General features: G+C 40.7%; 3 protein-coding genes across 7 annotated transcripts in view; 1 reads left to right on the forward strand and 2 right to left on the reverse strand.

Annotated features, from left to right (window-relative positions):
- Window positions 1–440: 440 nt before the first annotated feature.
- GLT8D1 (glycosyltransferase 8 domain containing 1) lies at window positions 441–14,848 on the reverse strand. Of its 4 annotated transcripts, none has more exons than XM_075004963.1 (10): window positions 14,783–14,848; window positions 10,835–10,894; window positions 10,638–10,736; window positions 8,470–8,686; window positions 7,068–7,185; window positions 4,247–4,331; window positions 3,195–3,307; window positions 2,484–2,650; window positions 2,166–2,278; window positions 441–1,285 (listed from the first exon to the last, which is right to left on the reverse strand). In XM_075004963.1, exons 2-10 carry the CDS (start codon window positions 10,848–10,850, stop codon window positions 1,095–1,097), a joined length of 1,119 nt encoding a protein of 372 aa, XP_074861064.1. In that variant the 5' UTR covers window positions 10,851–10,894; window positions 14,783–14,848; the 3' UTR covers window positions 441–1,094. The 4 variants fall into 4 exon arrangements, with proteins under 4 accessions (XP_074861064.1, XP_074861065.1, XP_074861062.1 ...); XM_075004964.1 differs by lacking the exon at window positions 14,783–14,848 and adding an exon at window positions 14,388–14,705; XM_075004961.1 differs by lacking the exon at window positions 14,783–14,848 and adding an exon at window positions 14,384–14,705.
- Window positions 14,736–21,336, forward strand: SPCS1 (signal peptidase complex subunit 1). The gene is made up of 4 exons (XM_075004965.1): window positions 14,736–15,163; window positions 16,624–16,683; window positions 18,203–18,289; window positions 18,786–21,336. The coding sequence occupies exons 1-4, from the start codon at window positions 14,846–14,848 to the stop codon at window positions 18,906–18,908; spliced, it is 588 nt and encodes a 195-aa protein (XP_074861066.1). The 5' UTR covers window positions 14,736–14,845; the 3' UTR covers window positions 18,909–21,336.
- NEK4 (NIMA related kinase 4) overlaps window positions 20,928–27,334 on the reverse strand; it is a 31,961-nt gene continuing 25,554 nt past the window's right edge. For both annotated transcript variants that reach the window (XM_075004960.1, XM_075004959.1), the window contains 4 exons: window positions 24,960–25,036; window positions 24,072–24,277; window positions 21,880–22,013; window positions 20,928–21,063 (listed from right to left, as the gene is read on the reverse strand). In XM_075004960.1, the coding sequence (XP_074861061.1) occupies window positions 20,971–21,063; window positions 21,880–22,013; window positions 24,072–24,277; window positions 24,960–25,036 (510 nt within the window). In that variant the 3' untranslated portion in view covers window positions 20,928–20,970. The remainder of the gene's footprint in view (window positions 21,064–21,879; window positions 22,014–24,071; window positions 24,278–24,959; window positions 25,037–27,334) is intronic.

Below are 27,334 nucleotides of genomic sequence, written 5' to 3' on the forward strand. Positions count from 1 at the left end.
TTAAATATTGAGTCTCTTCTGGTATGACTATGATCTGAAGAAGTGGGTCTGTCCCACGAAAGCTCATCACCTAATAAATTATTTTGTTAATCTTTAAAGTGCTACTGGACTGCTTTTTTCTTTTGATAGTTCTGTTATGACGCACCATCCAAATGGTATGCGAAATAGTTAATCACTAGGTATTACTTGTTTCAAGCTTTACAAATTAACAGCTTCTGATCTGAAGACTAAATGAATACTGTATACTTCAAATATTTTGCATACATTTTACAATTGCATCAAGGAAATAAATTCCGTCAAGAAATAATTTTTTTTAAATTAGTGGAAACATCTGTTTCAACAGATTTTCGCATTTACTCGAGCAAGTACCATTACCCAGACCCAAATGCATTTTATATTCATGCACTACTTGAATTACTTGAACAAATCAAACTGCAAAATAATTTTCAAAGTTCAGTTTACTCCGTATTTTGAACATAGTTTAGTTTACTCACAACTTTAAAAAGAGTTTGTGTTCAGTGGCAATCACTAAATTCTCAGTGAAATAATACTTGAGAAGTAGCCTTTGAAAAATATAGATTAAGTTCATACACAGTGAAAGTGCAAGGAAAGATTAAATAGCAAGTACATCTTCATGCAAAAGAAAGAGTTTTCACAGGATAAGATAAAAGGTAATAAGAAAACAGCAGCTTTCGATTATAATTAATTGATGTGCAAGATACGCATGTGGCTGTTACCCAGATGAACTTTTCCTAAGAACAAGAGATTTCAGTAGCTGACAAAATATCAAATGTAGACTAGCAGTGGACAGGAAGAATGCAGTTAAAAAGAATTACCCAGAAAAATGCTAGTTCACGGAAGTGTTTCTGTGCTCTTTGTAGTGTGGATAGACAAAAGTTTCCTCAACCATATTTGAAATAAGTCTCCTCTTCAGGCATGCAGCTTAGTACAGTTGATCATTTCACCTGGATATGCACTTTCCTTAGTTCTCCAGAGAAGCAAAGACTGCACTGTAATGTAAATCGTCTGAAAATAAAAAAAACTGCTGGCTCCAATTGTTTCCTGAGAAAGTCACCATAGTTTATAAATCCATTTTATTTGGCCTCATAGATCTCAGAGTGTCTGCGGATCAGGTTAAACTTGCCAGTAGGATCCGGGATGTACCACTTCTCCCAGACATCAGCATATGACGCTGTTCTGCCCCAGGGTTTGAAATGCCCATTCCAATGGAGCAACTTCGCAGCTTCCACAAACTGAGCAGAGTATCTTTTTCCAGTGCTAGAGCCTTTTATTGAAAGAAACGCAAGTCATAACTGCACATTAGAGTATGAAATAAAGGCAGTAAAATTATCATAAGCATGCAAGATTTTAAGTTCCCAGTGAGATGCAGGTGTAAAAGCAGTGGTCTTGTGGGAAAGATTCTCAGGTACAGCTAAGCTCTGCTTTGTGCCGTCTCTCCTGTTTTAGGGTTTTTCTGGCCTTCCAGTGCACTTCAAAGCATTCTTACAATTGCACTACTTGTAATAAAAACCGAAGTATGCTCCAAAGGCATTTGAACTCAACTAGCACGAAACAGATTTGAAAGTTATGTTCTTCCAAATAAACGACAACACATCAGGAGGCAACTCCAAATATACCAAATGCGTTTAATAAGGTACAAAACTTGAAAGCAAGCTTAGCTTTCACGAGTCCTTTGGCAGCTTAAAAAACAGCAAGCATTGGTTCTGAAATGAGCCTGCAGCAGGAAATGAGAGCTGTGAAAAAGAACAGGGTGTAGAGAAGAAGAAGGTGCATCCCCATCACCCCCTTAGGGGAAAAAAGTCCATTTAATGCATCAACACAATGTTCAGCTATGGGACTGACAGCATGCTGGGGTGGGAATGCCATCTGCCAGAGTTCTGCTGTATAACTCCTCCCTAAAGTGGCAAATGAAGGAGGGAGGGATAGTTTAGTGGTTCAAGCATTGGCCCGCTTAAACCCAGGGTTGTGAGCTCAATCCCTGAGGAGGCCATTTCGGGGCCTGGGGCAAATAAGTTAAAAAAAAACCTGTCAGGGATGGTGCTTTGGCCGGGCAAAGGACTGGAATCAATGACCTCCCAATGTCCCTTCCAGCTCTATGAGGTGTGTATCTCCATATATTATTATCGGTATTATATTATACATACCTAGATGTCGGACATTCCACATGGGATCAATATTGGAATGTTGCTTGTAAAATACAATTAGAAGGGGCGGTGTGGCAATGCTGCCTGCCAGAGTTCTGCTGTATAACTCCTCCCTAGAGTGGAAAAATTAAGTTATTAGCTCTGGATGCAGATACGGCCCTCGAATGGTTGCATTTCATATAGCTACTGCACAAAAGGAAGACACTGATGCATTCTATCTGGTTAGCAGCTTATGTAGACCCCATTGCCCTTCATTCCACAATGACTATCACAGCGGCTCGATCCCTGACTTGTCACTCCCAATGTCTGCATACTTACGCTACATTAAGCATCATCCATTTCTCCAATTGCTTCGTGACGTTCTGTAGTTTCCACTCTGTTAGATTGGCAACAATGATCCCTGGATTAAAAGAACAGGTGCTCGCTTTCATGGCTAGCTTCCGGATTGTTTGCTTCTTATAATCTAAGAATCCAATATAATTGTACTGAAAGCAGAGCAGAAATTACATTTTACTTTTAACAATCCCAAACAAAATTTTATTTAAAATGTCCCTGTCCCCAGCCCTCTTTCACCCTATCATTTTTTCCCCTCCCGCTCCCCACCAGTGCCCCTGGTAGACCAGAGGATTGTTGTGAGAATAAAGTAAATTCTCTTTCGTTTAGTAAAGGACAGAGCATGTAGTTTAAGAGGCATAACCATGTAAAAAGCTTTCAGGAATGCTCCATCACCTTAATACTTAAAATATAAGATACCACTGATTTCACCACTAGATAAATCACCTGTTTCTATGCAAGTATATTATATGCACCCAAAAACTTTGAATGTTAAGGTCTAGACTGCACATTCTTCATAGCAACATCTTATTCCCTTTGTACAGTACAGCTATAATTTCAAAGAGCTCTGACTAGGTCTCTGTGATCTCAACTTGTCTGTCAACTGTGCCCACAAATAACCACAACTGTAATATTTTAGATGCATTTTATAGTGCTTAAACATCTGAATAACTAAATTTGTGGATACAGTCAGACCTGATTCCCTGCTCCACGGACAGCGAATTTACTAGAGGTTGAATCACAGTCATCTGCAAATGCAGCCGCATGGCCAGGTTTCAGTGGTGTGTTGTAAAGTTCACGGATATCATCTGAAAAATTCAAACCAAGGAGAGAATCAGAACGTAAATATTGCTTAAACTTTCATTCAAAGGCTTTTTATACACACTCTTTCAATACTGATACCAACACACTCTTTCCCAACTCAGAACAAAACAGGGAACAGGGCCAGGACAATTGTTTAAAAATGCATTCCTTCGGTACAGTGCATGTCAGGTATATGCAAACTAACATTCCATGAAACTATACCCTTTTAGCTCCTGCATCTCAAATCCTACTCTGGACAGATCTCCCTGCAGGTCACTAGGGACCAGCACCAACTCTGTCTGAAGACAACAGAAGCTGACGTCAAAACCAAGGGCCTTTGAGAAATGGCTGTTACATTAGAAATCATACCGAATATAAAGGCAGTGAAATGAAAAATAGAATCTTAAAAGACTGTCACGTCCTTTATTTGAAATTGTTGTCTTGTTAGGTAAACAATCTTCTCCCTAGAATATTCACTAGGGGACAGAGTTTTACAGTAGTTTTACTGCTAACATTGAAAGAACACAAATTTTGATGTTTGTAATAAAAATACTTTTTATAGAAAATGTAAACAGCTAGTTTAATTTAATATTGTCAAAAAAGGGGTTGGGAAAAATCAAGAGAGTTTTATTTTGCCTACACAAAATATGTTTAGGTGCTAAAATTACAATAATCCATAGTATCGCGACAACGTGGTTAAACTAGACAAGATGTACATAAGAGCGCCAACAATCTTCATGCTTCACCAGAACAAAAACTAACAAAATAGGGACCGAAAAAAGTTACTTTCCAATTAATAAACCTGCACGAATTAGGTACATTTACAGGATTTTTGTACCCTTATATGGGGCAGAACCATTTGACTAACGTCAGAGAGACGATACTCAACTAGATCCCGAATGAACAGGAAAGACCCTGGTGAAATGGAAGAACATACTCAGTACCTTGCACTATTACATCGTCATCCAGGTATATGGCCTTCTCTGCATGAGGGACAAACATAGGCAAGTAGAATCTTGCAAAGGTTAACTGTGAACACAAGCAAGAGAAACAGGAAAGTGACAGAGAAATGGGGAACACTAGCTGACATCCCAGACACTAATTTTCTGGAAATGACAGTATCCCAGGCAACATATGGAATTAAAGAATAACCACCATCAGGCGTGGGAGGGTTTTTTGTTCTTTTACTTTTTTTTTTTTTTAAATGGGCTGAATTTGCAGAAATTCCTAAATTACGTAGAAGCGCAACCTCCGCTGAAAGTCAGTGAAACTAAGTCTCTTCAACGCAGATCCTCAGAGGTATTAAGGTTCTTAACGTCCATTGATTTACAAGCCTAAGTACCATTGTGGGTCTGGTCCCTAAGGCCCTTTGAATATCACAGTCTAAGTGTTCATACAGCACTTTGGAAATACAAATTGTTCCACACAGGTCTTGCTCCTATGATGCAGTTCACTATCCTGAGCGCCTGCACAGAACTACACTAAGTCAGAGGAACGCCACACACAGGCAAGGGTCATTGTTAGCAAATCACATTTCAGAACGGGGGCCTACAGAATGTGTTCAAAAATATTCTGCTTATAATAGGAAAAATTAAGTTGGCACATTGTATTTTTGGAACAACCAACTATGATTCTGAAGAACTCACTCACATTAATCATGACTACATATGAAGATTTAATATAAAAATCAATGGACATTTATAAAATATACTCATCCCTCGCTACATAAGCACAACTGGTTTACAAGTTTTCACCTACGTGCAGAAATTTGGGAGAGGGACACTAAATTCCCATTAAAATACATGTAAAAGTCTGTGATTCACTCCAAGAGCTCGTTACTCAGCGAAGGAGTGGCAGCATATGGTGCTGCTTTTGAAAGATAAGTGAACCTCGGGTTGGGGAGCAGGGGGTGGTTGGAGGGGGGTTAAAGCCTAGGGGCAGTTTGGGGCCATGAGCAGGAGGGAGGGTTAAAACCTGGTGGCAGGTTGGAGCCATGGGGCAGTGTGGGGGCAGGGTTAAGGCTGTAGCAGGTTGGGTCCATGGGGAGGGTGGGGGGGGTTTCAGGCTGAGGGAGGTTGGGGCCATGGAGCCGGCAAGGGGTTCAGGATGCTGCGGGTTGGGTCCACGGGGAGGGCGGGGGATTCAGGCTGAGGTGGGTTGGATCTGCAGGAAGTGGAGTAAGAGACTCGTATTAGCGGGGGAGTTCACTCTTCTAGTGAACAAAGGTAGGTACGTGTGTCCCTCGTTTTAGCGAGTACTTGTAAGTCAAGTGCTCGCTTAACGAGGGAGGAGTGTACTAGCACATTTACCAGCAGTCTTTAAGTTTGTGCACTTTCCCCTGGCTCCCTGAGAGTGACAAAGAGGAACAGCCAGCAACGTCCCCGTATGAATTGGAGGGGTAGGGAGAGCTTCAGGTACCCCCATCCTCCCTGAGAGATGCGATACTCAGGGCCATGGCAATCACGGGGGGAGGAGGAGGAGGGCATGCCCCCAGCCAGCACCTTTCACCTTCCTGGCGATTGCATCTCTTTTCCGTACGATCTTTTGAAAAGCAATCCCATTCCAGACACATCCCATTTTCTTGGGACAACCAAACCTTTATGTGGCTTTAAAGGTATGATAAAAGGAAGCTGTATACCAAATTTGGTGGTCCTAGCTCTTACCATTTAGGCAGAGTTCTAATAAATTTATTAGTCTTTAAGGTGCTACATAACTGCTTATTATTTGTGAAAAATTGATAAAGACAGATGGACAAACTCTCTCAAACATACTGTAGACTTGTTATCCTGAAAGATTATGCAGGTTGAACCATTCTAATCCGGAACTCTCATCTGGCAACATCTGTAAAACATCATGATTTTAGCTAGCTGGATGACCACTCATCATGGCTGTGGCCAAGTTTCCCACAGTCCTATAAAGTTTGGTTATAGCCACCAGTCCAGGCTCTCTGTGTTCTGTGCTGTTATTTTGCTCTAATTTACCTCTAAATATCTTCTAAGAGCCCAATAAGCAGTGGAAGTGTTGGTAACGCTGCTAGACAAGATTGACCTTCTGGGGTGTGACAAATTCTCTTATCCAGTACTGGTCAGGTCCAAAGGATCCTGGATTAGAGAAGTTCAAAAATCATATTTCTCAGTAACACAATGTAGTTTCATTTGGGTTCTCAAGGTTTTAGAGCACTCTAGCATTTTGCAACAATTTAGTATAGGAAGGAAAAGATTCAGAATTCAAATGAAAATATAGGAGGATTTTAAGGAACCAGAATATAATTATCCAAATTGGAATATGAACAGGATTTTGGATTTAATGCCTCTACTCTTGTGAATACTTAATGACCTGCTATACTAAAATTGTATAGTTAATGACTCTGGGATATTTAATGACCAAAAGTAGTTAAGAGGACTTCTCTCTCTCCTCATTTGAAAGCATAGCATATTCAACTGTAGAGCTTCCCCTGCTGGTACATTGGTTTAGTAGAGAACCAGAGGAGTGCCATCTACTTAATTACCACAATCACTACCTACCCTTAATCTCGGTAGGAAAGGTTGTGCCTGCCTCAGTGTTTCTTGAAATGCATATACAAGTAAGTTTTAACATGAAGCAAATTTTTACATCTATGAAAATACAAGCTAAAAACCACATACATAAACCTATTAAAAACATGAGCTATAAATCACAAATCTGTTCAGATATAACCAGTATATCCATGCTCATCAGTTACTAACACTGATGCACATTTACAAAATAATCAGAACCATTACTCACTGGTTTTATGGAGTCCGTCTCTTCAGATTCCACTTTCACTTTACCTTCCAAAATACGAGGGTCAAAATCCAAAATTCGGTATTTCACTTTTTTCAGAGCAGTTTTACTTAGCCACGCCCTGCCCAGGGAAAAGGAGTCACATGTTTATAAAAAAGAATAAGCATGGTGAAATGAGTATGAGAGCTAACTGAACCAGAAATAAGGAGGTGGTGATCCAAATAACATCAGAAATAAATGTTGGTCTGTCTACTCTAGCTTGGTTGTTTCCCCTGTGCATAAAGTATGCATGTAGTACATATATTTTGTTTAACTTCAGTACTATATGGACAGAGAGCTCTGCCTACAAAGAGCTCACTGCAAAATAGTGGCCTTAGTCGCTGGCTAATGGAGTTTTCTGAGGTTTACTTCTCATGTTGTTACAATATTTAGCCTCAGAAACTCATGGTCCCATGATAAAAAGCATTACTCAAGATACCCATGTTCATTTTGATCTTCTAGTTAACTGGAGAAAGGATATAGGGGTTGGACCTGCTGCCCTCTCTACCTAAAAGAAGAGTGATTTTTGCTGCTAGGGCTCCTCCTTTTGTGATGAAATCTGTATTCTTAAAAAAAAAAAAAAAAAACACAAAACCTATTTCCTTTGTTTCATGTTTTAACCTTAAAGTCTGTTTTCTTTAAGCGTGCACAACAGCAGAATGAGAAATTATTCCTTTGCCATGTTTATGGAAGTTAGTCTTTTTTTAAAATGCTGAATATTTAAAATTTCTTACTAAATATTTCACTGTTCATGGCAGTTGGTGTGTGCACGCAACTGAAAGTCAAACAAAAAATTAAACCTGACCAACAACCTCACCCTGAGATGAGATTTAGATCCTAAATAAATACTCATCGTCAGAACGCCACAACCTGAATCCCTGGAAACTCTGGATTCTCTCAGCACATTGGTTTTGACAGGTCCTCAGTATTTACGTGTGGTAGTGAATTTTTTTTTTAAACAAAGTTAAGAAACCAGGAACACAGAAATCAAGCAAAACAACCATTCTGCACAGACTGCAGTCTACACCTAGAATGTTATAAGAGAAAGCAACTCTAGCAAACAGAAAATAAAATGTTAGGAAGACCAACAACTGCTTCCTGAAACAAATTATCACAAAGTCTGGAAATGAAGCACACATAGTTATGAGTGCAATCAATTTTCCGAGCTCTGGATTGTTGAACCAGATGGCGTCTTCCTCTTGTGAAAGTTAATCCAGTCTGACATTATTGCAATGAGCTAAATCTGGAGAGCACTAAGATCTCAAGGAGTGGGTCTGTCCCACTAAAGCTCATCACCTAAAATATTATTTTGTTAGTCTTTAAAGTGCTACATGACTGCTGGTTTATTCCGGAAAGCACTGTTTACCTCAAATGGTCCACTGTATCATTTAGAGTGACAATATGGAACACCACATTGGATTTAGTGTTATGGTAAATGCTATTCACAGCTGCAATCACACCCCCAAGCCTGTCATTTGATGCTGTAATGACCACAGGAATTTCCTGATCATTTCTTTCATCAGTCAGCCTTTGAGGAACCTCGGGTATGAAATCTATAGGCTGGAGTCCTAATGGACTTGAATCTGCAAGACAAAAATGGAACTACATATACCAGCTCTACAAACAAATACATTATTAGTTTTGGAAATTTTAACACCTCTAATTATTTCTATTTGTACTATTCTTATAGACCCTAATCAGACCTATTACAAGTTTGGACAGCTAGGTTCTGTACAAACTTATCATAAAGACAATCCAAGTCCTGGAGAACTTGCTATCTGTAAATCACAACACATAAAAATTTCAATAATGTTATGCAAATATATAAGTTTGAACTTTCCAATGAGCCAGCATGGTAGGATACACAGATGAACATCACAGCTCAGATTAAATCCCTTCCTTCATTCTTTAATCTCGGGGTTTAAGTAATACTCAGGGCTAAAATGGGTCTTAGATATACACAAACTGCATTCTCGCTCAGCTCCTAGTATCCCTCTCTTCTACTTTTCTCAGCATCACCTTCTCTTCCAACACTCTAATGCTTCTAAGACAGAAACCAAGGAAACACCATACAAATTGTGCTATTGTGTCAACTCCTATAGCTCACTAGGTAGCATACAACACACGAGTGTCTCACAGGAGTATTAAACATCTAAAAATGACCTAAACTACGGGTCTGCAACCAAAATAGTGAAAAGAGCCATTTTTTCAAATTCAATTACAAAATTGATACTTTAAGAGCCGCAATGCGTGTGAATGAGACAGTCAAACTGTCCTTTTTATCACCCCTATTTTAAGAACAGCACGCATACATTGATTTGTGCTCATTGGAAAATTGCTACCCCCATCTCCAGGCTTAACCCACCTCAGTCCCCAAATCCACCCCATATTCCCAAGATTTACCCCTCATCCCGCAAACCTGCCCCACATCCTCAGGTTTAACGCCTCTCAGCGCCAAAGCACCAACCATAACCAGGATTAATCTGCCTCAGCCCCTACCTTTGTACACACCCCCAGACCCAGGATTAACTCGCTTCAGTGAGCGCAGTTTCTTCGCAGCCACCACCTCCCCCCGCTGCTTCCTGCGGCCACCTCCTCCTTCTCGGTGGAGCTGCGCAGCACCGGCTGGGGCAGGCTCAGTGCCAGCACTCCCTGCAGCTCTCAGTGAGCTTAGTGCTTCCCCCGCGTGCAGTGTGGGCAGCTCCCTGCCCTGCCGGCTTTCTTCTCCAGGGCTCCCTGCTCAGCAGCTCCAGAGACTTCTGCCACTTAAACAAAAAATACTAAATTTGGTTGGTTTAACGGCAAGCAACTGAATTTAGTTTAAGCAGCGGCAGCCTCCAGAGCCACAACTGACTCCTTAGAGAGCTGCATGCAGCTCTGGAGTCACAACTTGCGAACCCTGGACCAAAATTGAACCCACCAGTATTTATGCCCACAATGTGGAGATACAGAAATTGATGTTGGTATTTTAAATTAATCAACTGAAGAGATTATCTAGTACCACGGCAAATTCTCCAACAACTAGAATCTTTGTATTCATTGAATAAATTTGAAGTGATTGCCATACAGGAATAACTGGATTAAATTCTATGTCCATTTTTAAGCAGACTGTCAGACTTCATGACCATAATGGCCCCTTCTGGCCTTAAAATTTCTGAATGTCTGATATACCTTGCAAAACTATTGTGCTATCAAAGCTGTAATTTATCATCATTATAGCTACAGCACAAACCAAAAGATTCAACCTGTATTTGAATACCTATGACCCCACTACAATTAAGTCTCCAGCAGACACACTGATCAGGTTCAAACTTCCTCTTAGTTCTGAGGAAAGATCTAGTAAAGATCTAATGTCAATGGAGTACATAAATAAAATTTAGACAGCAAAATAAGGCATTCAAAATACAGACTTCATTACAAAAAAGATCTATTGCAGAAACCATTTTAGTATGGCAGGGTTGCTTCCAGTCTGGTATGCACTTTGCTACTGATGTTAAAAGAAAACATATTAACATAAAAGAAAAGGCACTGTACCTGATACATCTCGTTTCAGAAAGTCACTGAGACCTAGAAGATTATGATGCAGAACTAATAAAAATATAACAATAGCAAGTACAAGGATGGCAATGTTCACTGAAACAGAGAAAAAGGGAATGGTAATTAGAACAGTCTCACACGTCAGGAGAAGTTAAGAGCACAAAAGCTTGTGCCTGCTTGTTTTAAACGTGTACCTTTTCTGAATGTCATTTTTCCCTTGTGTCTTTGCTTACCAATGGAGCTTCTCTACAACCCTGTAAGAGGAAAACATACAAGAATTACATTCCGCTGCCTGCAAGTACATATGAGAGACACGTGCATATGAAAGACACACGTGCTACAACACTTTTTCCACAAACATGGTGCATTGTATTTACCTCTATTCAGGAGATAAAACTGTACTGTATTTTAAATGGTCACCAGGTAATGCTTGTAGCTAAATAGGCATCCAAGGCTGGTGCCCCCTCTAATGGTGACACTCCCTTTAAAGAGACACAGGAGTATTCCCCAGGGGAGGAGGAATAAAGTATGTTAAGTTATGACAGAGAAACTGAGCAGAGGGAAAAAGCAATTTGCCCAAGCTCATTCTGCACATCAAGCACAAGGCTAAGCATAAAGGTATGTCTCCTGACTTTTACTTCTACGTCCCATTCATCTGAACATATTTACAACTTCAAAACAAAAAAGCAGTAATTCTGTTAGGCTTCAAAGTGCTACATAATGTATTAGGTGATGAGCTTTCGTGGCACAGACCCACTTCATTACATCTAAAGCACTACCAGAACAGACTCAATATATAAAGCACAGAGGCCCAACAATTGTTATCATTGTTGGTAAATCAGATAGAAGAGCAAGAGAGTGGGGTGAGAGGGTGGGAAAGTAAGGGTTAGGTCAAACATCAAGGGATGTAAAAAAAATCCTTATAATCATCATCAACCATGGGCTCAGCGCCCATTGGTGTCTGATGCCTCTCTCACTATTTCATTCCATCTTTCCCTGTCCAGTGCGGAGTGGCTTAGTTTCTGTAGACTAGCTCCGCACCAATCTACTATATCGTCTATCCATTCTCTGTGGGGTCTGCCTCTCCTATTTGAGCCATCCATTATGCCGAATACTAGGGTCTTGATTGTTCATTCATCATTCATTCTGCAAATATGTCCAAATAGTTGTAGCTTCCATTTTATAACCTTCTGCAGCATCTTTCCATATAATTCCTCAGTGGTGACCTTCTGCGTCCATCCTGTTCTGAGAATCTTTCTATAACAACTCCTTTTGAACGCCCATATTCTTCTTTTCAAATCTTTCATTATCACTCATGTCTCACATCCATACAATGTGCTTCTGAATACACACGTTTGCAAGATGCTCACCTTCGTTCTTAAGCTAATTGCTTTGCTTTTCCAGATCTTATCCATTGCCTTCAAACTCGCTCTGGCTTTCGCTAGTCTAGTCAGTCTCCTTCTTACAGTCTAGATCATACGTTATGTTGCTCCCCAGATATGTGAGCTTCTCTACATTTTCTAGCTCAATACCATCCACACTGATCTTCCTTCCTATTTCCTTATCTCCAAGTACCATTGTTTTTGTTTTATCAATGTTCATAAATCGGTCCGTACCCCTTCTCTTCTGCATTTAACACCTGCACTGTTTTCACTAGCTTCTCCTCATCTTCCTCAATGATAACTACATCATCTGCAAACCTCAAGTTGTTAAATCTTTTCCCATGCACAGATATCCCTTCTACCGCTTCTTTGATCTTGTCCATCGCTCTCTCCAGATGTGTGATGAAGATACTTGGAGATATTGGATCTCCTCGTCTCGTACCTCTACTTGTTTTAAGCCAACTTCCCAAGTCCCCACATGTTCTCATTGCTGCCTCCGCATTGTCAGTGATATCCTTCAACAACCGTATCAGTCTGCTATCCACTCCTTATGGCTCCAACACCACCCAAGTCACTTTCTGATGTATACTATCAAATGCCTTTTGAAAATCGAAGCAGCAAGTATATACATTCTTGTTCTTCCGTCGAGCTCTCTCTGCTATCAGTCTTAGTGCCAATACGTGCTGTATCGTACTTCTATCTTTCCTGAACCTCGCTTGCTCGTCTGCTATATGTTCTTTGATCTGCAATCTTAATGGGTCAGGTAATTGCTGTCCCTGTTCAAACCATGTGTTAATGTGTCAAATTTGAATATGAATGTTAGTTCCAAACATTCTCTCTGTATACTGTTGCTGAAATCTTTTTTCTGCAGAGCACCAATTCTCAGGTCTTTAACAGAATGGCCCACTCCATTAAAGTGCTGATGGACAGGTTTGTGTATTTGGAGGTTTTTGATGTCTGCTCTATGTACATTCATTCTTTGGTGAAGAGCATTTGCAGTTCTGTCCTATACACAAAGTGTGTGAAAACAGAAAAGCAGTCCAGTAGCACTTTAAAGACTAAACAAAATAATTTATTAGGTTATGAGCTTTTGTGGGACAGACCCACATAAATAATCCACCTAGTTCTGTACAGAAATAATTCAATATTCAGTCTGTACACCCCTGAAACAATAGTAACAGAGAGGAGGCTGTGCTAGTCTACACATTATCAAAAGAAAAAGCAGTCAAGTAGCACTTTAAAGACTAGCAAAATAGTTTATTAGGTGCGCTTTCATGGGAGAGACCCACTTCTTCAGACCATAGCCAGACCAGAACAGACTCAATATTTTAGGCACAGAGAACCAAAAACAGTAAGCAAGGAGGACAAATCAGAAAAAGATAATCAAGGTGAGCAAATCAGAGAGTGGAGGGGTTGGGGGGGAAGGTCAAGAATTAGATTGAGCCAAGTATGCAGACGATCCCCTATAGTGACTCAGAAAGTTCCCATCACAATTTAAACCATGTGTTAATGTGCCGAATTTGAATATAAAAGCCAGCTCAGTTGTTTCCCTTTCCAGAACGGTGCAATAATTCCTTTTCAGTAACACACATAAAGGTACTTCTTCTTGTTCTCGAAGATACAGACTAATACGGCGACGTCTCTGATCACTGTAACTAAGATCTCTTTTCCTATTTTTAGGATGGAAGAGGGGGGAATCACAAATGTCAATGTGCTTGTCCAGCGTGTACACCGTTTGCAAAGAGAACAAAGTGCTGGTGCTTTGAGACCCTTCCCTCACCAACAAAACGATGCCAGACCTGACACATATGCGGAGCAGAGCTAGAGCGGGGCCCTTAGCCAGCTCTCACAGGACCATTGCCCAATGACCAACTTCAACATTCCTGCAGGTCTCACAGGGCTTTCAGGCCCCCTCCCTGGTACGTCAACCCCGAATCCTTGTTTTTGCTTAAAATCTGACGAGATGAGCCTTCGCGAGCTAACGGAATAAAACGGTCAGTCTTTTGGGGCTACGGGTTTTGGAAAGCTCCAGAGTAACAGGGCTCCCCCTCTGCAGCCATCCCCCAAAGGCAGAACAGGCCAGCCCGGGGCAGGGTGTGCGCCCAGCCGGGCAGACCCGGGGCAGGTAACAGCTCTACGCCCCGATCAGACACGCGACAGCTTCACCGGCACCGCGCTGTGCGGCAGGTCGCCTGCGAGGCCAGGGCCGCCATCGGGGCTTCGTTTGTATGGAAGGCGCCGGGGCTCAAGCAAGTCCTCCCCCGTCCATAACCGAGGCAGCAGCCCAGTGGTGCCGGGGTCCGAATGGCCGAGCCCCTGCGCCTCTGCCCTGGCGGGCGCGGGGCCGAGGCGGCGCGTTACCTGCCTGCCCGCCCAGCGAGCCGGGCTCCTCGCGCTCGCTCCCCGCCGCCAGGCAGTCGCGAGCCAAGTGCCAGCTCAACGCCGCAGCGGCGGGCGACAGCTGCCAGCGACAGGCCGGGCCTCGGCTACCCACGGCGCCGCCTGATCGCAGCTGCGCGCGCCGGCGCTATTTAAGAGAGCAGCTGAGGCCTAAGGCGCCGTCGGGCTCCTCTCACACCCGAGCGCGGGGCCAGGGGAACAGCCCCGCCGCCGCACGTTCGGTCCGGCAGTGCGTTGGGCACACCGCGGCGCTGAGGACCCCGGTTCGCTGTTGCCATGGAGACGCAGCCAAGCGTCGAGGAGGCGGGCGGGCGGAGGATTGCGGCGAGGCCCGGCTTTGGTGGCCTGCGGCCTGCTCACCTCGGCCGGGGCAGTTGCTCAGGCAGCTGGAGAGGACGGCTCCCTGGCGGGGGCTGACGGGAGATGGGGCGGAGCAAGATCACGCAGCTTCCGGCCAGCTCAGCGCCTGCTTTCCGGACGCGGTCCGCGGCCGCGTCAACGCGCGGTAGCCGCTCCGGCAGGGAGGCTGCTTCCCGCGACACCTCGTCTCCCTCCGCCGCGGCCCCCACCGCCCGCGAGACCCCGCCGGCCGGGACCGAGCCTCAGCCCGCCCCTTCGCAGGCGGGGAGCGTCTCCGAGGCCAGCGCTTCGCAGGGCGGGCCCGGCCGTTCCCTGAGCGGCGAGGCGGCCTCCATCGCCGCCACCATGCTGGGCGTGTTCAGCTCCTTCCCTACCCAGATGGTAAGGGGGGGCGCTGCTGGGCCGCCGCTTTCTCCCCACCCCGCCGGGAACAGCGCGGGCGGGTAATGGAACCGGGCGGGGGGCGGGGGGGGAGACCTCGCCCCAGCACGCACAAAATCCTCCGTCTGGAGCAGACCTTGCTCTGAACACCGCTAGGCGGCAGCTGTTCTCTGTGCTCTGGTAATTGATTACTCAGCGCTGCTGTATACTGCGGGGATGCTGCCCCCGTGTTTGGGGCTGGGTTACTGCAGAGGTGCTGTTCCTGATTTGCAAGTGTAGCTGCTGTGTCTTGTGCTCGTGATCTTAGCTTTACGGAAGTGACATTAAGAGACATGCCTACAACATTCCTCCTAAAAAGTAGCGATTCTAAAATATCAGGGAAGAAGTGTAAAGTAGATAGTTCTTAAATCATTTACAAGTTGTAAAGTGCTACCGTGGTGCAGCATCAGTCTGGAGCAACAGTGTTCAATCAAAATTCAGAGATCACCACACTTGCAGTTGTCTTCCTGTATCTGCCACATTATAGCATGCAAAACTTCACAGAGTTCTAGTTTGCAGAATTGCTGAACAGAGAATTCTGCAAATCTAGAACTCCTCAAAAGAAGTGAACATGGCAAGCTGTTGCACAAAGTAAAACTTTATAGCTCTCTCTAAATGCCATCCTTGACCACCAGGCACCCCCAGCCCCCTTCATTCTAATTCAATGGCAGACTCACAAGGGCTGCTGCTGCCACTGCCAGCCACTTCTTCCACCCAGCAGTGGGGCATGTGCATGGAGGAGACAGAGGGCACTCCCTGCATTTGGTTCTCAGGAGGCGCAGCATTCAAAGGCTTCAAAAGCTGTGGGCTGGCTATCCCCATATCTGCCACACTGCAGTGTCCTGTTGGCCACATGTGGCACATGACAAGCTTATTGGACACACCTGCTCTACAGTAATGCAGACAGTGTGCTAGCAGAGATGTTTGTGACTGGGGTGCCCATCTGTGTGCTTATCTGCTGCTTATTATGTAAAGTTAAATTTAAGTTATGCAAATTAAATTTAATTCTGAATGAGGAAGTATGTCTGTCTACCCACAGCCAAGCAAAGTGTATAAATGCATAATAAAACACTTTTTGTAAATCTAATAGCAACCTTCTCCTTATGTGTGATGTGACTTTCTTTGCAGATGTCACAAACTCTTACTGGCAGCCTAAAGAGTGCAGTTTCCTTTTTCTTTTTGATGGGGTGAGGATGATAGCTTTGGAGTTTTAGGAGACACCAGGCTGAGAATTAAAAATTATTTTAAACATACAAGAAAATATTCTAGTCTAAGCATTTGTAGTGAGGTGAAATACAAAAAGTCAGGGCAGGAATATGCACACGCTCTGCCTTTGTACTACATGATAAAGGCTGAAAGAATCGCTTATTAGGTGTAAATGGGTTGTATAATGTACTTTTTTTTTTTTTTTTTTAAAACAGGACTACAAGGGTCAAAAACTTGCAGAACAGATTTTTCAAGGAATCATTCTTGTTTCTGCGGTAAGTCTTGGAGCCATGGGTAAGGCTCTTTAAGATATCCTTTACAAATAAGCTGACTGGGGTCTGAAACTTTTTTTTAAATGCTTGAAGCATATCAGCCAGATTGTCTTGAATGAGATTTTAAACTAGTGGCCTGAAAAAAAGTTGTTTAGTGTTCAACATAGTTAGATTTCAGTGACCTTTGAGAATCACTTATAAATTAATGTATTTATAGTAAAGGTTCCAAAAACACCTTCACTTGCCTACTCTACCTTGAGTTTATATTTCCAGTGTTTCTTGTAAACTGAGCATTTGGGGAGTGGTCCAGGAGAGATTGAGAGACTGCTCAGCTGATTAGCAGAGCACTCACACTGGGTATGTGTTTCTATGGGTGGTGCATGTCCACACATTTTGGTGCTCAACAATTTAGTGTTCCCCCAGACAGAAAAAAAAGTTAGTGGGAACACTACCTACTTGCCATGAATTTTCTTCTAATAAAAGCTATTGTTCCACAATAACTAAAGCAAAAAAAAGTGCATATTGGAGAGGCCAGTTTAGTGTCCAGTACGAACTGCAGGCTCTAACCTGCACCAATTAATTTTCACTAAACATAATGCTTTTGTTACACTCTGATGTTATCTACAGTCTGGCATTAAAGCAATTAGTGTCTAATTAGTATGATAAAATCATTAATTCATCAAAAAAGTAGTTCCTTAGCCTCTCATAATTTAAAAAGATTTACCTAAGTCCTGTTCTGCTTATGCTTACTGATTTAAAAAAAATCAATTTGTCAAAGTGAACATCTAATTTTAGTTCTATTTGTGAAGTCATTTTACTTCATATAAAGACTGACTACTCTATATTTGAGTTTGTACATCTGTCCATAAGTCCACTTTAAGAACTCTCACACTATAAAAGTAAGGACCATCAAGCTGGTATGCAGCTTTCTCTTACAATTAAAAGCAAGGTCATGGTTTGGGTGTGCCTGGACAGTAGGATGTGTGGGGAATGTGATTGTTATCAAACAAGGGAGAGGACTGATAGCAGGGACAGTTATATACACACATGTTCACAAGGAAGGCAGCAAGTGCCCCAGCCCTGGAGAGTAGCTACTGGCTGCCCTGCACACCCCACAGCTGCCCCAGGGAGAAAGTGGCCTGCATGCCCCACAGGCACCTGTCTTGTGTCCCTGCCCTGACTCCTACACCCCTCAGTGCCCTGGTTTCCTACCAAGCCCCCCACACCTGCAGCTCCTTACCTTGAAGAACCCAAGCAATGCTAGGTAAGTGTTCTAGTTCATATGACTAACTTAACCTGACTATCCCAACACTAATCTTAATCTATGGATACTCAGTTGGGTGCATCAAACTAAGATTATAGATTGTTTGTTTGAATTATAGTAAATTTCCAAATTTGCTAACATCTTGTAGTTTTGAAACTTAGATAATTTTCCTTGTCTGGGGGCTATTTTTCAATCACTTTGGTCTCAGAATGACTCATTAGGTTTTTACTTAATGCCCATATGAATTGTTTTTTCTAGGTAATTGGTTTTATCTATGGCTACATCACTGAGCAGTTTGGCTGGACTGTCTATATAGTTATGGCTGGCTTTGCTGTATCATGCCTGGTAAGACAAAACACTATTTACTCTTGAATGTAGTCAGAAAATACACTGAATTTCTAAAATTCACTCACCTGTTCCTCAAATGCTGTTTTTACTTGAACTAGAATTCTTATGTATGGGTCTATTAGCATTGAGTAGACAAGCACAATGCACAGAGAGACACTGTAAACTTTACATTATGCATCAGTGTGCTCTCTGACCTCCCTATTCTCCTAGTCCTGTACCTTGATGTAGCTTAGCCAAAGTACCTTGTTGCTTATAGTCCAGGTGCGGGCCTAATGTAAATAGACTGCAATATAGAAAAATTGTGTTGGTAATCTAACCTACTAAATGCTTAATTAGCTGTTGTGTTCCATCCAGAGTGTACTTTCATCTTAAGTGATATTTTGATAGAGACCTTGTACAGTCCACGTAACGAAGGCTGGGTAGTATTAACAATACTAACAGCGCACTAGATTCAGTTGGAGTTAGTCAAAATTAACTTTCCTTTCCTTTGAAGCTAACACTCCCTCCATGGCCTATGTACCGCCGCAATCCTCTGAAATGGCTACCTGTCCAGGAGTCAGGAACAGAAGATAAGAAGCCTGCAGACAGAAAAGTGAAAAGACATACTAAAAGTTGAACGTGAACCCTCATGATGTAACACTGGAGAACTTTGCTTTATTAAAAGTTTCTATGGTCTTGCTAGTGAGAGACCCCTTTTCTTAATGCTTAGCTATTATTTGCTAGTGTTAGGCCGACAAATCAGCTGGTTATTTTCTCTGTTGCGTTTCCAAGTTCAGGGCTGCTCAAAGCTTATGTATGTTAAGGATGAAAATTTAAGAATTCTACATAATGTGTACAGAGAAGTTGAGTCCTGTGTAAAACTGGGGAATTTACTCTTTTCTGATCCTTGTGCAGGAACTGCATTCTCCTTTTTTATGGATAATTGGTCTTTTTTAATGTGATGTGGACTTGGGTGTACTTAAGTAAAATGTCTGCATCTAGTATCTGTACTGCACCAAGAATGTGCTAATGTGAACTAAGCCTGTAGGAAGCCTTTACCTAAGAGCTATTTCACAGTTGCAGAAACAACATGGAGTTGTAAGAGAGTAGATATTACATGACTGATTTTTTTCAAACTTTCCCTTCCCCAACAAAGGCTCTGGAGTTTTAGTCATGAATTCAAGCACTGGAAGTAATTGGCGTCCTACAGAAATGTAGCTTAACAGCATGAAACAATCCCTCTAAAAGGTTATGTTTCCCCCTGTTGCTGAAACATACAGCTTTAAAAGTGATTAAATTCCTAAGAGTATTTCATACTGAGTACTTTCAATTCTAAAATGCAGCAACTGTGTGATACTGCAGAGTGGAATAGCCGTGGAGAGGAAATGAATACCAGCACACATCAAAGTTGCAGGGCTACTTACTTAGCACAATATATCCAAATTGGAATGGGGTCAGGCTGCTGCCTCTTCTCTTGCAATATTTAGTGTGCACTTTTGACATTCAAATCTTCTGTATCAATACTCCTGACTTTGCTTATTAAACATGATTTTGTACCTCTTACCTTGAAGGTCAACCATAAACCAGACATGCCCAGACCACTGGGACTGAGGGAGATGGAGAAGCTGCAGTGGATGTGGAAACAATGCAAATAACCCTCCTACCAGTTTCACTTAGTCTAATGCACTTTCTGCTGAATGCAGAATTTCTCTACATGAGCTATTCTATAGGATAAAATATTTATTAAGAGTATTGAGGAAACTTGACAATTTGCAGGTATACTAAATGGTTTTATTTTACAAAATTCAGGTTTCTTTGACAGTTCTCTTTAAAAAAAAGTGTACGTACAAACCTTCAGAACACTGATGCTGCAAAACATTCAGGCATCAAATGTTAGAGTATAGAAAAAAGCTATACAAGTTGACAGATAAATGGTATATTAAATACACCAATGTACCTAGTCTCTTTAATTATTACTCCATTCTTAAAAAGGAATTAGAATTTTCTCCAACTAAAATTCAAATACTAACCTAAACCTTGACCACAAGCCCCATGGCTCAGCAGGAGGAGTTTATCCATCTTTTCTTCTGCATCATAAATAATTTGAACTTTAAGACCTTTGAAGAAACTGCAGTGAGCTTTTTGCAGCTACAGAAATCACAATCTACTCATGCCAAAACTGAGCTTCAGGTCTTAACTTCAATAAGTTATCATTCTAATAATCCCACATGGGGAACACTGGCTAAGGTGACAATCACTTGGTATATGAAGAGATACAGTATGACTGCAACCTTCTCATAAGCAAATTAGAATGAGATCAGCTGCTTATATCAGTTTATATACAGAATTTAGTACTTACTTTCCAGAAGCAATTCCATATCCATATTCATGTAGTAAGTATGGGACCAAAAGGCAAGTAGTGTAAAAATTGAAATATAAAATTTTTCTAGAGAAAATAATGGTGTTTCACCTTTTAATATAAAAACATTACTTGTACTAATGCTGTAACAAAGCTGTGTCCAATCAAATAAGCATTCATCTCTATCAAGACAAGTTTACCTCGTTACCGAGATATGAAAAAAATCCCAGTAACTAAGTACCACAACATGTGTCTACAGAATATGATGATTCAGTCTACAGACACCCTCTACAACTAGGTACTTGTTGAAAGGGAAGAAAGGTCCAGTGAAGTCACATGGTCAAAACTTTACATTTTCTTCAAGAAACTTCAGATGTCGAGCTTTTGCACTATAATCTGTGTACTTCTCTCCCATGTGCTTCCGTAAGTGCAACTATTAAGCATAAAATAAAAAGTCAGCAGGTTGTTTTTATTAAAAAAAAAAAAAAAAAAAAATCAGAAACATGAATGTTGCTACCCAAAAGACTGAGGTTACCAGAACATCTTTAAATAAAAAGGTCACTTGGAAAGTTTGACCAATGAAAAGGAGGAGATAACATTATGATTGTATTTAAATGTTATCTCAAATAATAGCACTTATTCAAAAGTACCCATAATTGAATGGAATGCCTGAATTAAAAAGATGTGAAATCTAGAACGTAACAAACTTTTTTTGATTAAACCTTGTGTGTGTGTTATTTGTTGCCAAGGTTTCCATGGAAAACAGCTAAAAATCTCTTAAGAGTCTACATTAAATTGGGAAGAGGAAGGATCAGATTTTGCCTTTGGATACATGTTAAGACATGCACAGCTTCTAGTGAGTCAGAGTACAGACCTTGGCCAAAGTTGAATGTATAACAAAGATACACCAATAGATTAAATGTCAAAGTAGACATATGTCTTGTACCTTTTCCAAATTGGAAGACAAGGGTATGATATGGTACTGCTATCAATGTTAAACTAGGATCAAAAAATTCAAGTGGGCTCCCTTTTTATATTATGAATCAATTATATTGTATTATATGTTAATTTGTGTAGTCAATTGACAGATTCTGCAAACAATTAAGCATGTGCTTAAAGCTTTCCAGGATCAGGGCCTATATCATTACAGCAGATCAGTTTAAGCTCTAAAAGTGAAAATGCTTATATAACTGTGGGAAGAGTAAAAAAGCAAACACAATGAACTACAGTATGTAGGAGAGACCTTCACCTCTCTCTCCAGTTCATCATCTTCCTCCATGATGTCATATACTTTCTCTAGAAGTTTCACTCCCAGTCCTTGCACCACATCAGACCTCAGAATTTCAACCATTCTCCAGAACTTTTCAGGACCAGATAAAACATCTACAAAAAAAGTAATAAAAGCAACTATTTTTGCACTGACAATATTAAGAGGCACATTAAATGTACTAGAAATACTTAAGAGTGGTTCGTATCAGTAAAGGTATGGGAAATGGTTTAGGATTGTGGAGCAGGCAAATCAACTAGTTGTCCCTGATCAACAGAAATGTGATTATATTTAATCAGTCATCTGCAGGTGACCATTTGGCCTCTATGCAGGTTCATACAGATTCAGTTTGCAGAATCAGGTTTTGGAAGGCTCAGAGTTTCAGGCTCTGGAAGACATCACTGTATGAGTGTATACCCTGATCCCATTTGGAAGTCATTTAAAAATACACTGAGGGTCTGTAAAACAATTTCATGGCAAAAGGTAGATTGTACAACTAATTTTATAGCCCTACAATATATAGATTCCCAATTTAGAGGTTAAAAAATTAAGTTACGTTACATCAGAAAAGCAAAATGAATGCAAAAGTTCACTAAGTATTGCAATTATACATAGAGTATGTGTAGCACTATTGTCTTACTATTGTGCCTTGTTGACCTTTCAATCCTTCACTTCTCTGAGATCACTTTTTTGCAGTTTAATCAGACGACTATAGTTTTATGATCATGAAAGGTTTGGCATTTTGGTTCCTAGTGTAGAACTTTGGACAGTGAAATAATCCAATATTAATGAGATTGCCACTACTGACCACTGGGTGAATTTAAGCCAATGATTTAAGGTTGAAAGACATCATAGTCTCTTAATAGCCTACATTTATTTTTTTACATTAATTCAGAAAGTAGAGAATCTGATCTAACCAGAGGAGATTGCAATTTAATAAAATTAAAGCCACTTCACTTCCACTAGCACCTTCAAATTGATGGTAGATTTCCATTACCAGAAATAGCAGCTGTACAACACTTGAGCTGACGAACACAGTATTATAAAGTGCAGCTATGATGACAAAAATTTGTAAAAATGTTCTTCCTCACTGGCCACATTTGCATCCTGTATAGTCAGAGTCACATTACAGTCAGGAGCTTTGACTACATTTTACTCGTGTTATCTTTGCAGCATCGCCGTAACTATGGAACAGTCACCTCGGTCAGTTCTGGTTGTCAATAACCAGACTAGAACTAGCTAGAATCCTCGCTACTTACAAAACACATGAGCCAGAAAGAACAGTTTGAGACTTTCCAATTCTAAGCTGACTTTTCAATCCATCTTTTTAACTTGCAAACCGACCTTCAGCTCTGGGATCCTGCAAAGGAAGATGATCCCAGAACATCTCCACAGCAATTTTTAGCACTGCAGTACAAAGACCAGGTCAGCTGACCTGAGCCAAATGCAGCCATAAACACAGGTCGTTCATTCCAGCGGACAGGTACTCAAGTCAAACACAAGCGCTGAGATGCCATTTTTAGAACACTTTTCAGAGTTCTAAAAATTCTTGCAAAGGCCAAATTTCAAAAGATTATTTTCTTGCATTTATTGTTGCAAAATTAGAGAACAACTTGCAGCTGCAAAGTAAGGCTCCAATTCTGTAATGGGATCTGTGCCTACATCTGCATAAAGCCACACAGATGCTTAGATACTAAATTGAGTCCCATTTGAAGATTAAGCCTTAAAGCTAATCTGCAAAGCAATTAAATTATTTCAAAGTTTTAAAGCTGTAATTTAAGACATTGAAATCTACAATTTATTATTTCAAATGATTATTTTAAAACTTCATAGTGTGTCATATATTGATCTATTACCTTATGGGCCATCTTTTCTTCCATTCAGAATTAAATGGAGCCAGTCCCCTCTGTCCCCCGCCCCACCAGCTGTCAATGAAACAACATCCATGTGGCAACTACAGCCATTGTTTGTTTGGAAAAGTGATACTAAAACATTTTAGCCACTTGCGTGGATTAATAGCTAGAAAAAAGAACCAGCCTCATCTGACCAGCCCACTTTCTGTGGACTAATCACACAGCTTTTGGTGGACCACCACCAAGTGGTCTGCTAGCCACTGGTGGTCCATAAACTACTGTTTAGAATTGCTATTTTAAAGCATTAACAGAGTTACAGACCTGAAGGAAATTCTTCAAATTTGAAATTCTCTGCTTCATTAGATACTTTGCCATGTAGGATCAGAGTGTCTCTGTATTTCCTATGCAGCTTGAACTCTGATGCAGGAGTTAGGATTGGAGGGTGTTCACAGTTCTCTTTAGAATCCATTTTCAGTGTCTGTGTCATTAATTGTACCAAATCATTCATTTCACTTGTATTGCTTCTTCTAAAAAAAAAAAAAAAAAGGAAAACAAAATCTATTTCAATCCCAATATCTATTTTGCAGCCAACGAAGACCTATAATCTCGTGAGCTAAGCAGGCTCTGTTATGTAGTCCATGTTAAATTTTTATTGTGCACATTCATTGATGGTAGGAGTAATGCAGACTAGACACAGGGGCTATTAGCATAGTTTCATTTAAGACTTATTCAGTGCCAGAGATTAAAAAAAGTTTAAGAACCCAGCCAACCACTAACAACCAATCTACGCTAGCATTACCACTACTGGAAGTACAATAAAGAAAGATGTCAAAGTAGACAGGATCCTAGACAGATACTTCAATTGAGCCCACAATTTCAGGAAAACCATATTAGCAACTGTCCAAATTATAGTGCTTAATGCTTCCTGGCATATTAGCTCCTCTGGAATGCTGGAATATCCATTTCCTGGGAAGCATTCATGCCAGCACCTGGAGGCACAGCAGCCACATACAAAAATTAAACAGATTAAGAAGTGTGTGTCACAAAAGAGCTACAAATGGCATCTGATTCATTCACTGTGACATTCATAACACTGCTGTGTACCATCATTACAAACACATTTCTACAGTTTTCCACACCAAGTTGAAACACACTAAGGTTCTGAGGCTGCAGGCACGTGACTACTGAAAGCAAGAAAAAAACATATACCCTTTGTAATCTCCATCTGATTTATCTGTGGAGGAGCTTCTCTCATCATCAGACAGACAATGGATTAATTTTTTTTTCTGTTACAGATAAAAAATTAGAAAATTAAAAAAAAAATTAAAATTAGGCATTTTATTGAATCAGTAATTGTACTACAAGTATGGAGTCTGAAGTATGTGACAAAATAAGCTTCAGCAGCACATTTATACAATTTAACTTTGTATTATGAAGTGCTGTTACGTGTTAAGTCCAAGAATCAAAACAAGCTAGTAGAAGCACATATACCATCACCATACACTCATTTAAACTAGCATTAAATCTCAATCATGCTGTTTCTACCTACACTGAATGCTTTGTCAAATGTATTACAGGTTCTATGTTCCAAGTCAAGAAATTTATGCTAAGTTTAGTCTGTGACCATGTGTAATTTCATTGGCAAGTTCATGATAGAAAGAAATAAGAGGTATCATTTAATTTGTCAAAATCTACAAAAGTCAATTTTAGCAATGTCATCCTCTTTGGCATGGAGGGAGGTATTCACTCCCCTCTCTCTCCCAGCTCCACGTCCTCCAACTGGTGGAAATTTTGATAGTACAATGTTGTTGGTGATGGGTTGAAATGGTAATTACTCAAAAGCCCTTTCTCCCATGAATACAATGGTAGCAAACATGACAAATCTAGAACGATTATGCAGAAACGTAAGAGAAAAGTGTTTAAAAAATCAATTTTTAAATTACACTTTGGGCAGACATATCAAATATGCAGCCCTTACAAAGATAAATTGCTCAGAATTAATGCTCAGAATAGGATACCCAATGAATTTTTAAAATGTTACAGATACTGTATGTTACTACAGTATTTAAAATGTTACTATAATAGAAGGAGTTCAAGTTGATTTGCCATTATTGGCAAAAAAAGCAGTTCACTGGTATTGATTATCAGCTTTGTTTATTATGCCACAATAGCTATAATGAGGCATTGCTTAAGATGATGTCATTCAGCTAAAATCTACTCATGAATAGAATGTATACATTTAAGAAACTGTAATTAAAATCCCAACATATTACAAAATCCTTGGTTTTTTTACTTTGGTATTGATAATTTTTAGGCGTCATTGGGGAAATGAAGAGTACCAACTGGTATAGCAGCTCTCTTCTGTGCACTTGGTTACTGGGGTAGAAGGGGAAGTTGGTGGTCATACCACAGCATCCAAACACTTTCCTGGATTTTCCGGACAAATCCAAAACTGCACTGAATCTCAAATTCAGCATTTAAGCATGGCTGGGGTGGGATGGACTTCTCCAGAAATAACCAAAAGCTCAATCTCAACTCATTAGGTGTTGTTATAAGCCACGAAGGAGCAATTTAAAGACAAAAGGATGAGCTTACTGGCAACCCATTCAAATGGCAGACAGAACTAATTAATACTATGACAAAAATCAGGTTTCAGGGATGAGGTAAAGATGTCAGTCCAATGGACACTTTGGGGCATGTCTCGTACAAAGTCTTCAAAGCCCAAAGAATTATCCAAGGCTCCATTAATCTCTGAGTTCCAGTCAAAAAGAACTGATTAAAGCTGTGCTCCAATGCCAAGAAGAAAGTCAGGGAGAAGATAATACACACTACTACAGAACCAACCACATGGTCATTGTTCACTCACCCTCCATCATTTCCATATATCAGCAAGTTACTGATCTACAGGAGACTGTGGGAAAGCAGTCTGAGCAAATACAATTAATGGTTGTGACAAAATAATGCAAATTGTGTTAGTTGAAAAGCAAACAAATGCACGTTTTGCATGGTCTTCCTAAGACAGGACCTACTGACATCCTGACAAGTAGCACCATACACCCGCAGAACCCTCTACAATCACAGATGTTATGGCTTAGGGTACAAGAAAGTTATCCCTTGCTGAGTTTGGCTAAACACTTCAACATAAGGACACAGAGTAAATATTAGCTCACTGATGAAGGCCATCTTGTGTTTGATATATATGCAGAAGCATCAACTTAAAACGTTACCAGAGAGAAGTAAGTCCATGGCAACACACCAACTGATATAAAACTCATCATTCCATGAACATCTCTACTGTCACAATAAAAGAAGCTATCATCTCACACGAAATGTGAATTAACCACATACCCCCTAGGAAGAACACTCCAGCAAAGAACTACTGAAAGAATTTCATTATTGAATGGTATAATGAATCTGATGCTTTAACACCATTCAGTAGAGTTCTTAGTTCCTACAAGGAAGCTCTATTAAAATTATCTTGCCTACTATCAATGACACCGAGAAGTGTTACTAAACTCTAGTTTGGCATGACACGCATTGTAGTGCTCCCCATGGCTATGTCTACACTAGCCAAAAACTTCAAA

This window comes from Carettochelys insculpta, chromosome 11, assembly GCF_033958435.1.
Source record: "Carettochelys insculpta isolate YL-2023 chromosome 11, ASM3395843v1, whole genome shotgun sequence".
In the NCBI taxonomy this organism is placed as follows: Eukaryota; Metazoa; Chordata; order Testudines; family Carettochelyidae; genus Carettochelys; species Carettochelys insculpta.

Excerpts from the sequence above, each read along its gene's own strand:
- GLT8D1 (XM_075004963.1), bottom strand. Across the intron at positions 3,308-4,246 it reads TGACGATGTAATAGTGCAAG|ATGATATCCGTGAACTTTAC; the intron begins GTACTGAGTATG and ends TGAATTTTTCAG. Across the intron at positions 2,279-2,483 it reads TGGATGATGCTTAATGTAGC|GGAGGAGTTATACAGCAGAA; the intron begins GTAAGTATGCAG and ends TTTCCACTCTAG.
- SPCS1 (XM_075004965.1), top strand. The coding sequence starts at position 14,846 with ATGGGGCGGAGCAAGATCACGCAGCTTCCGGCCAGCTCAGCGCCTGCT. Across the intron at positions 15,164-16,623 it reads GCTCCTTCCCTACCCAGATG|GACTACAAGGGTCAAAAACT; the intron begins GTAAGGGGGGGC and ends TTTTTAAAACAG. Across the intron at positions 18,290-18,785 it reads GCTTTGCTGTATCATGCCTG|CTAACACTCCCTCCATGGCC; the intron begins GTAAGACAAAAC and ends TTTCCTTTGAAG.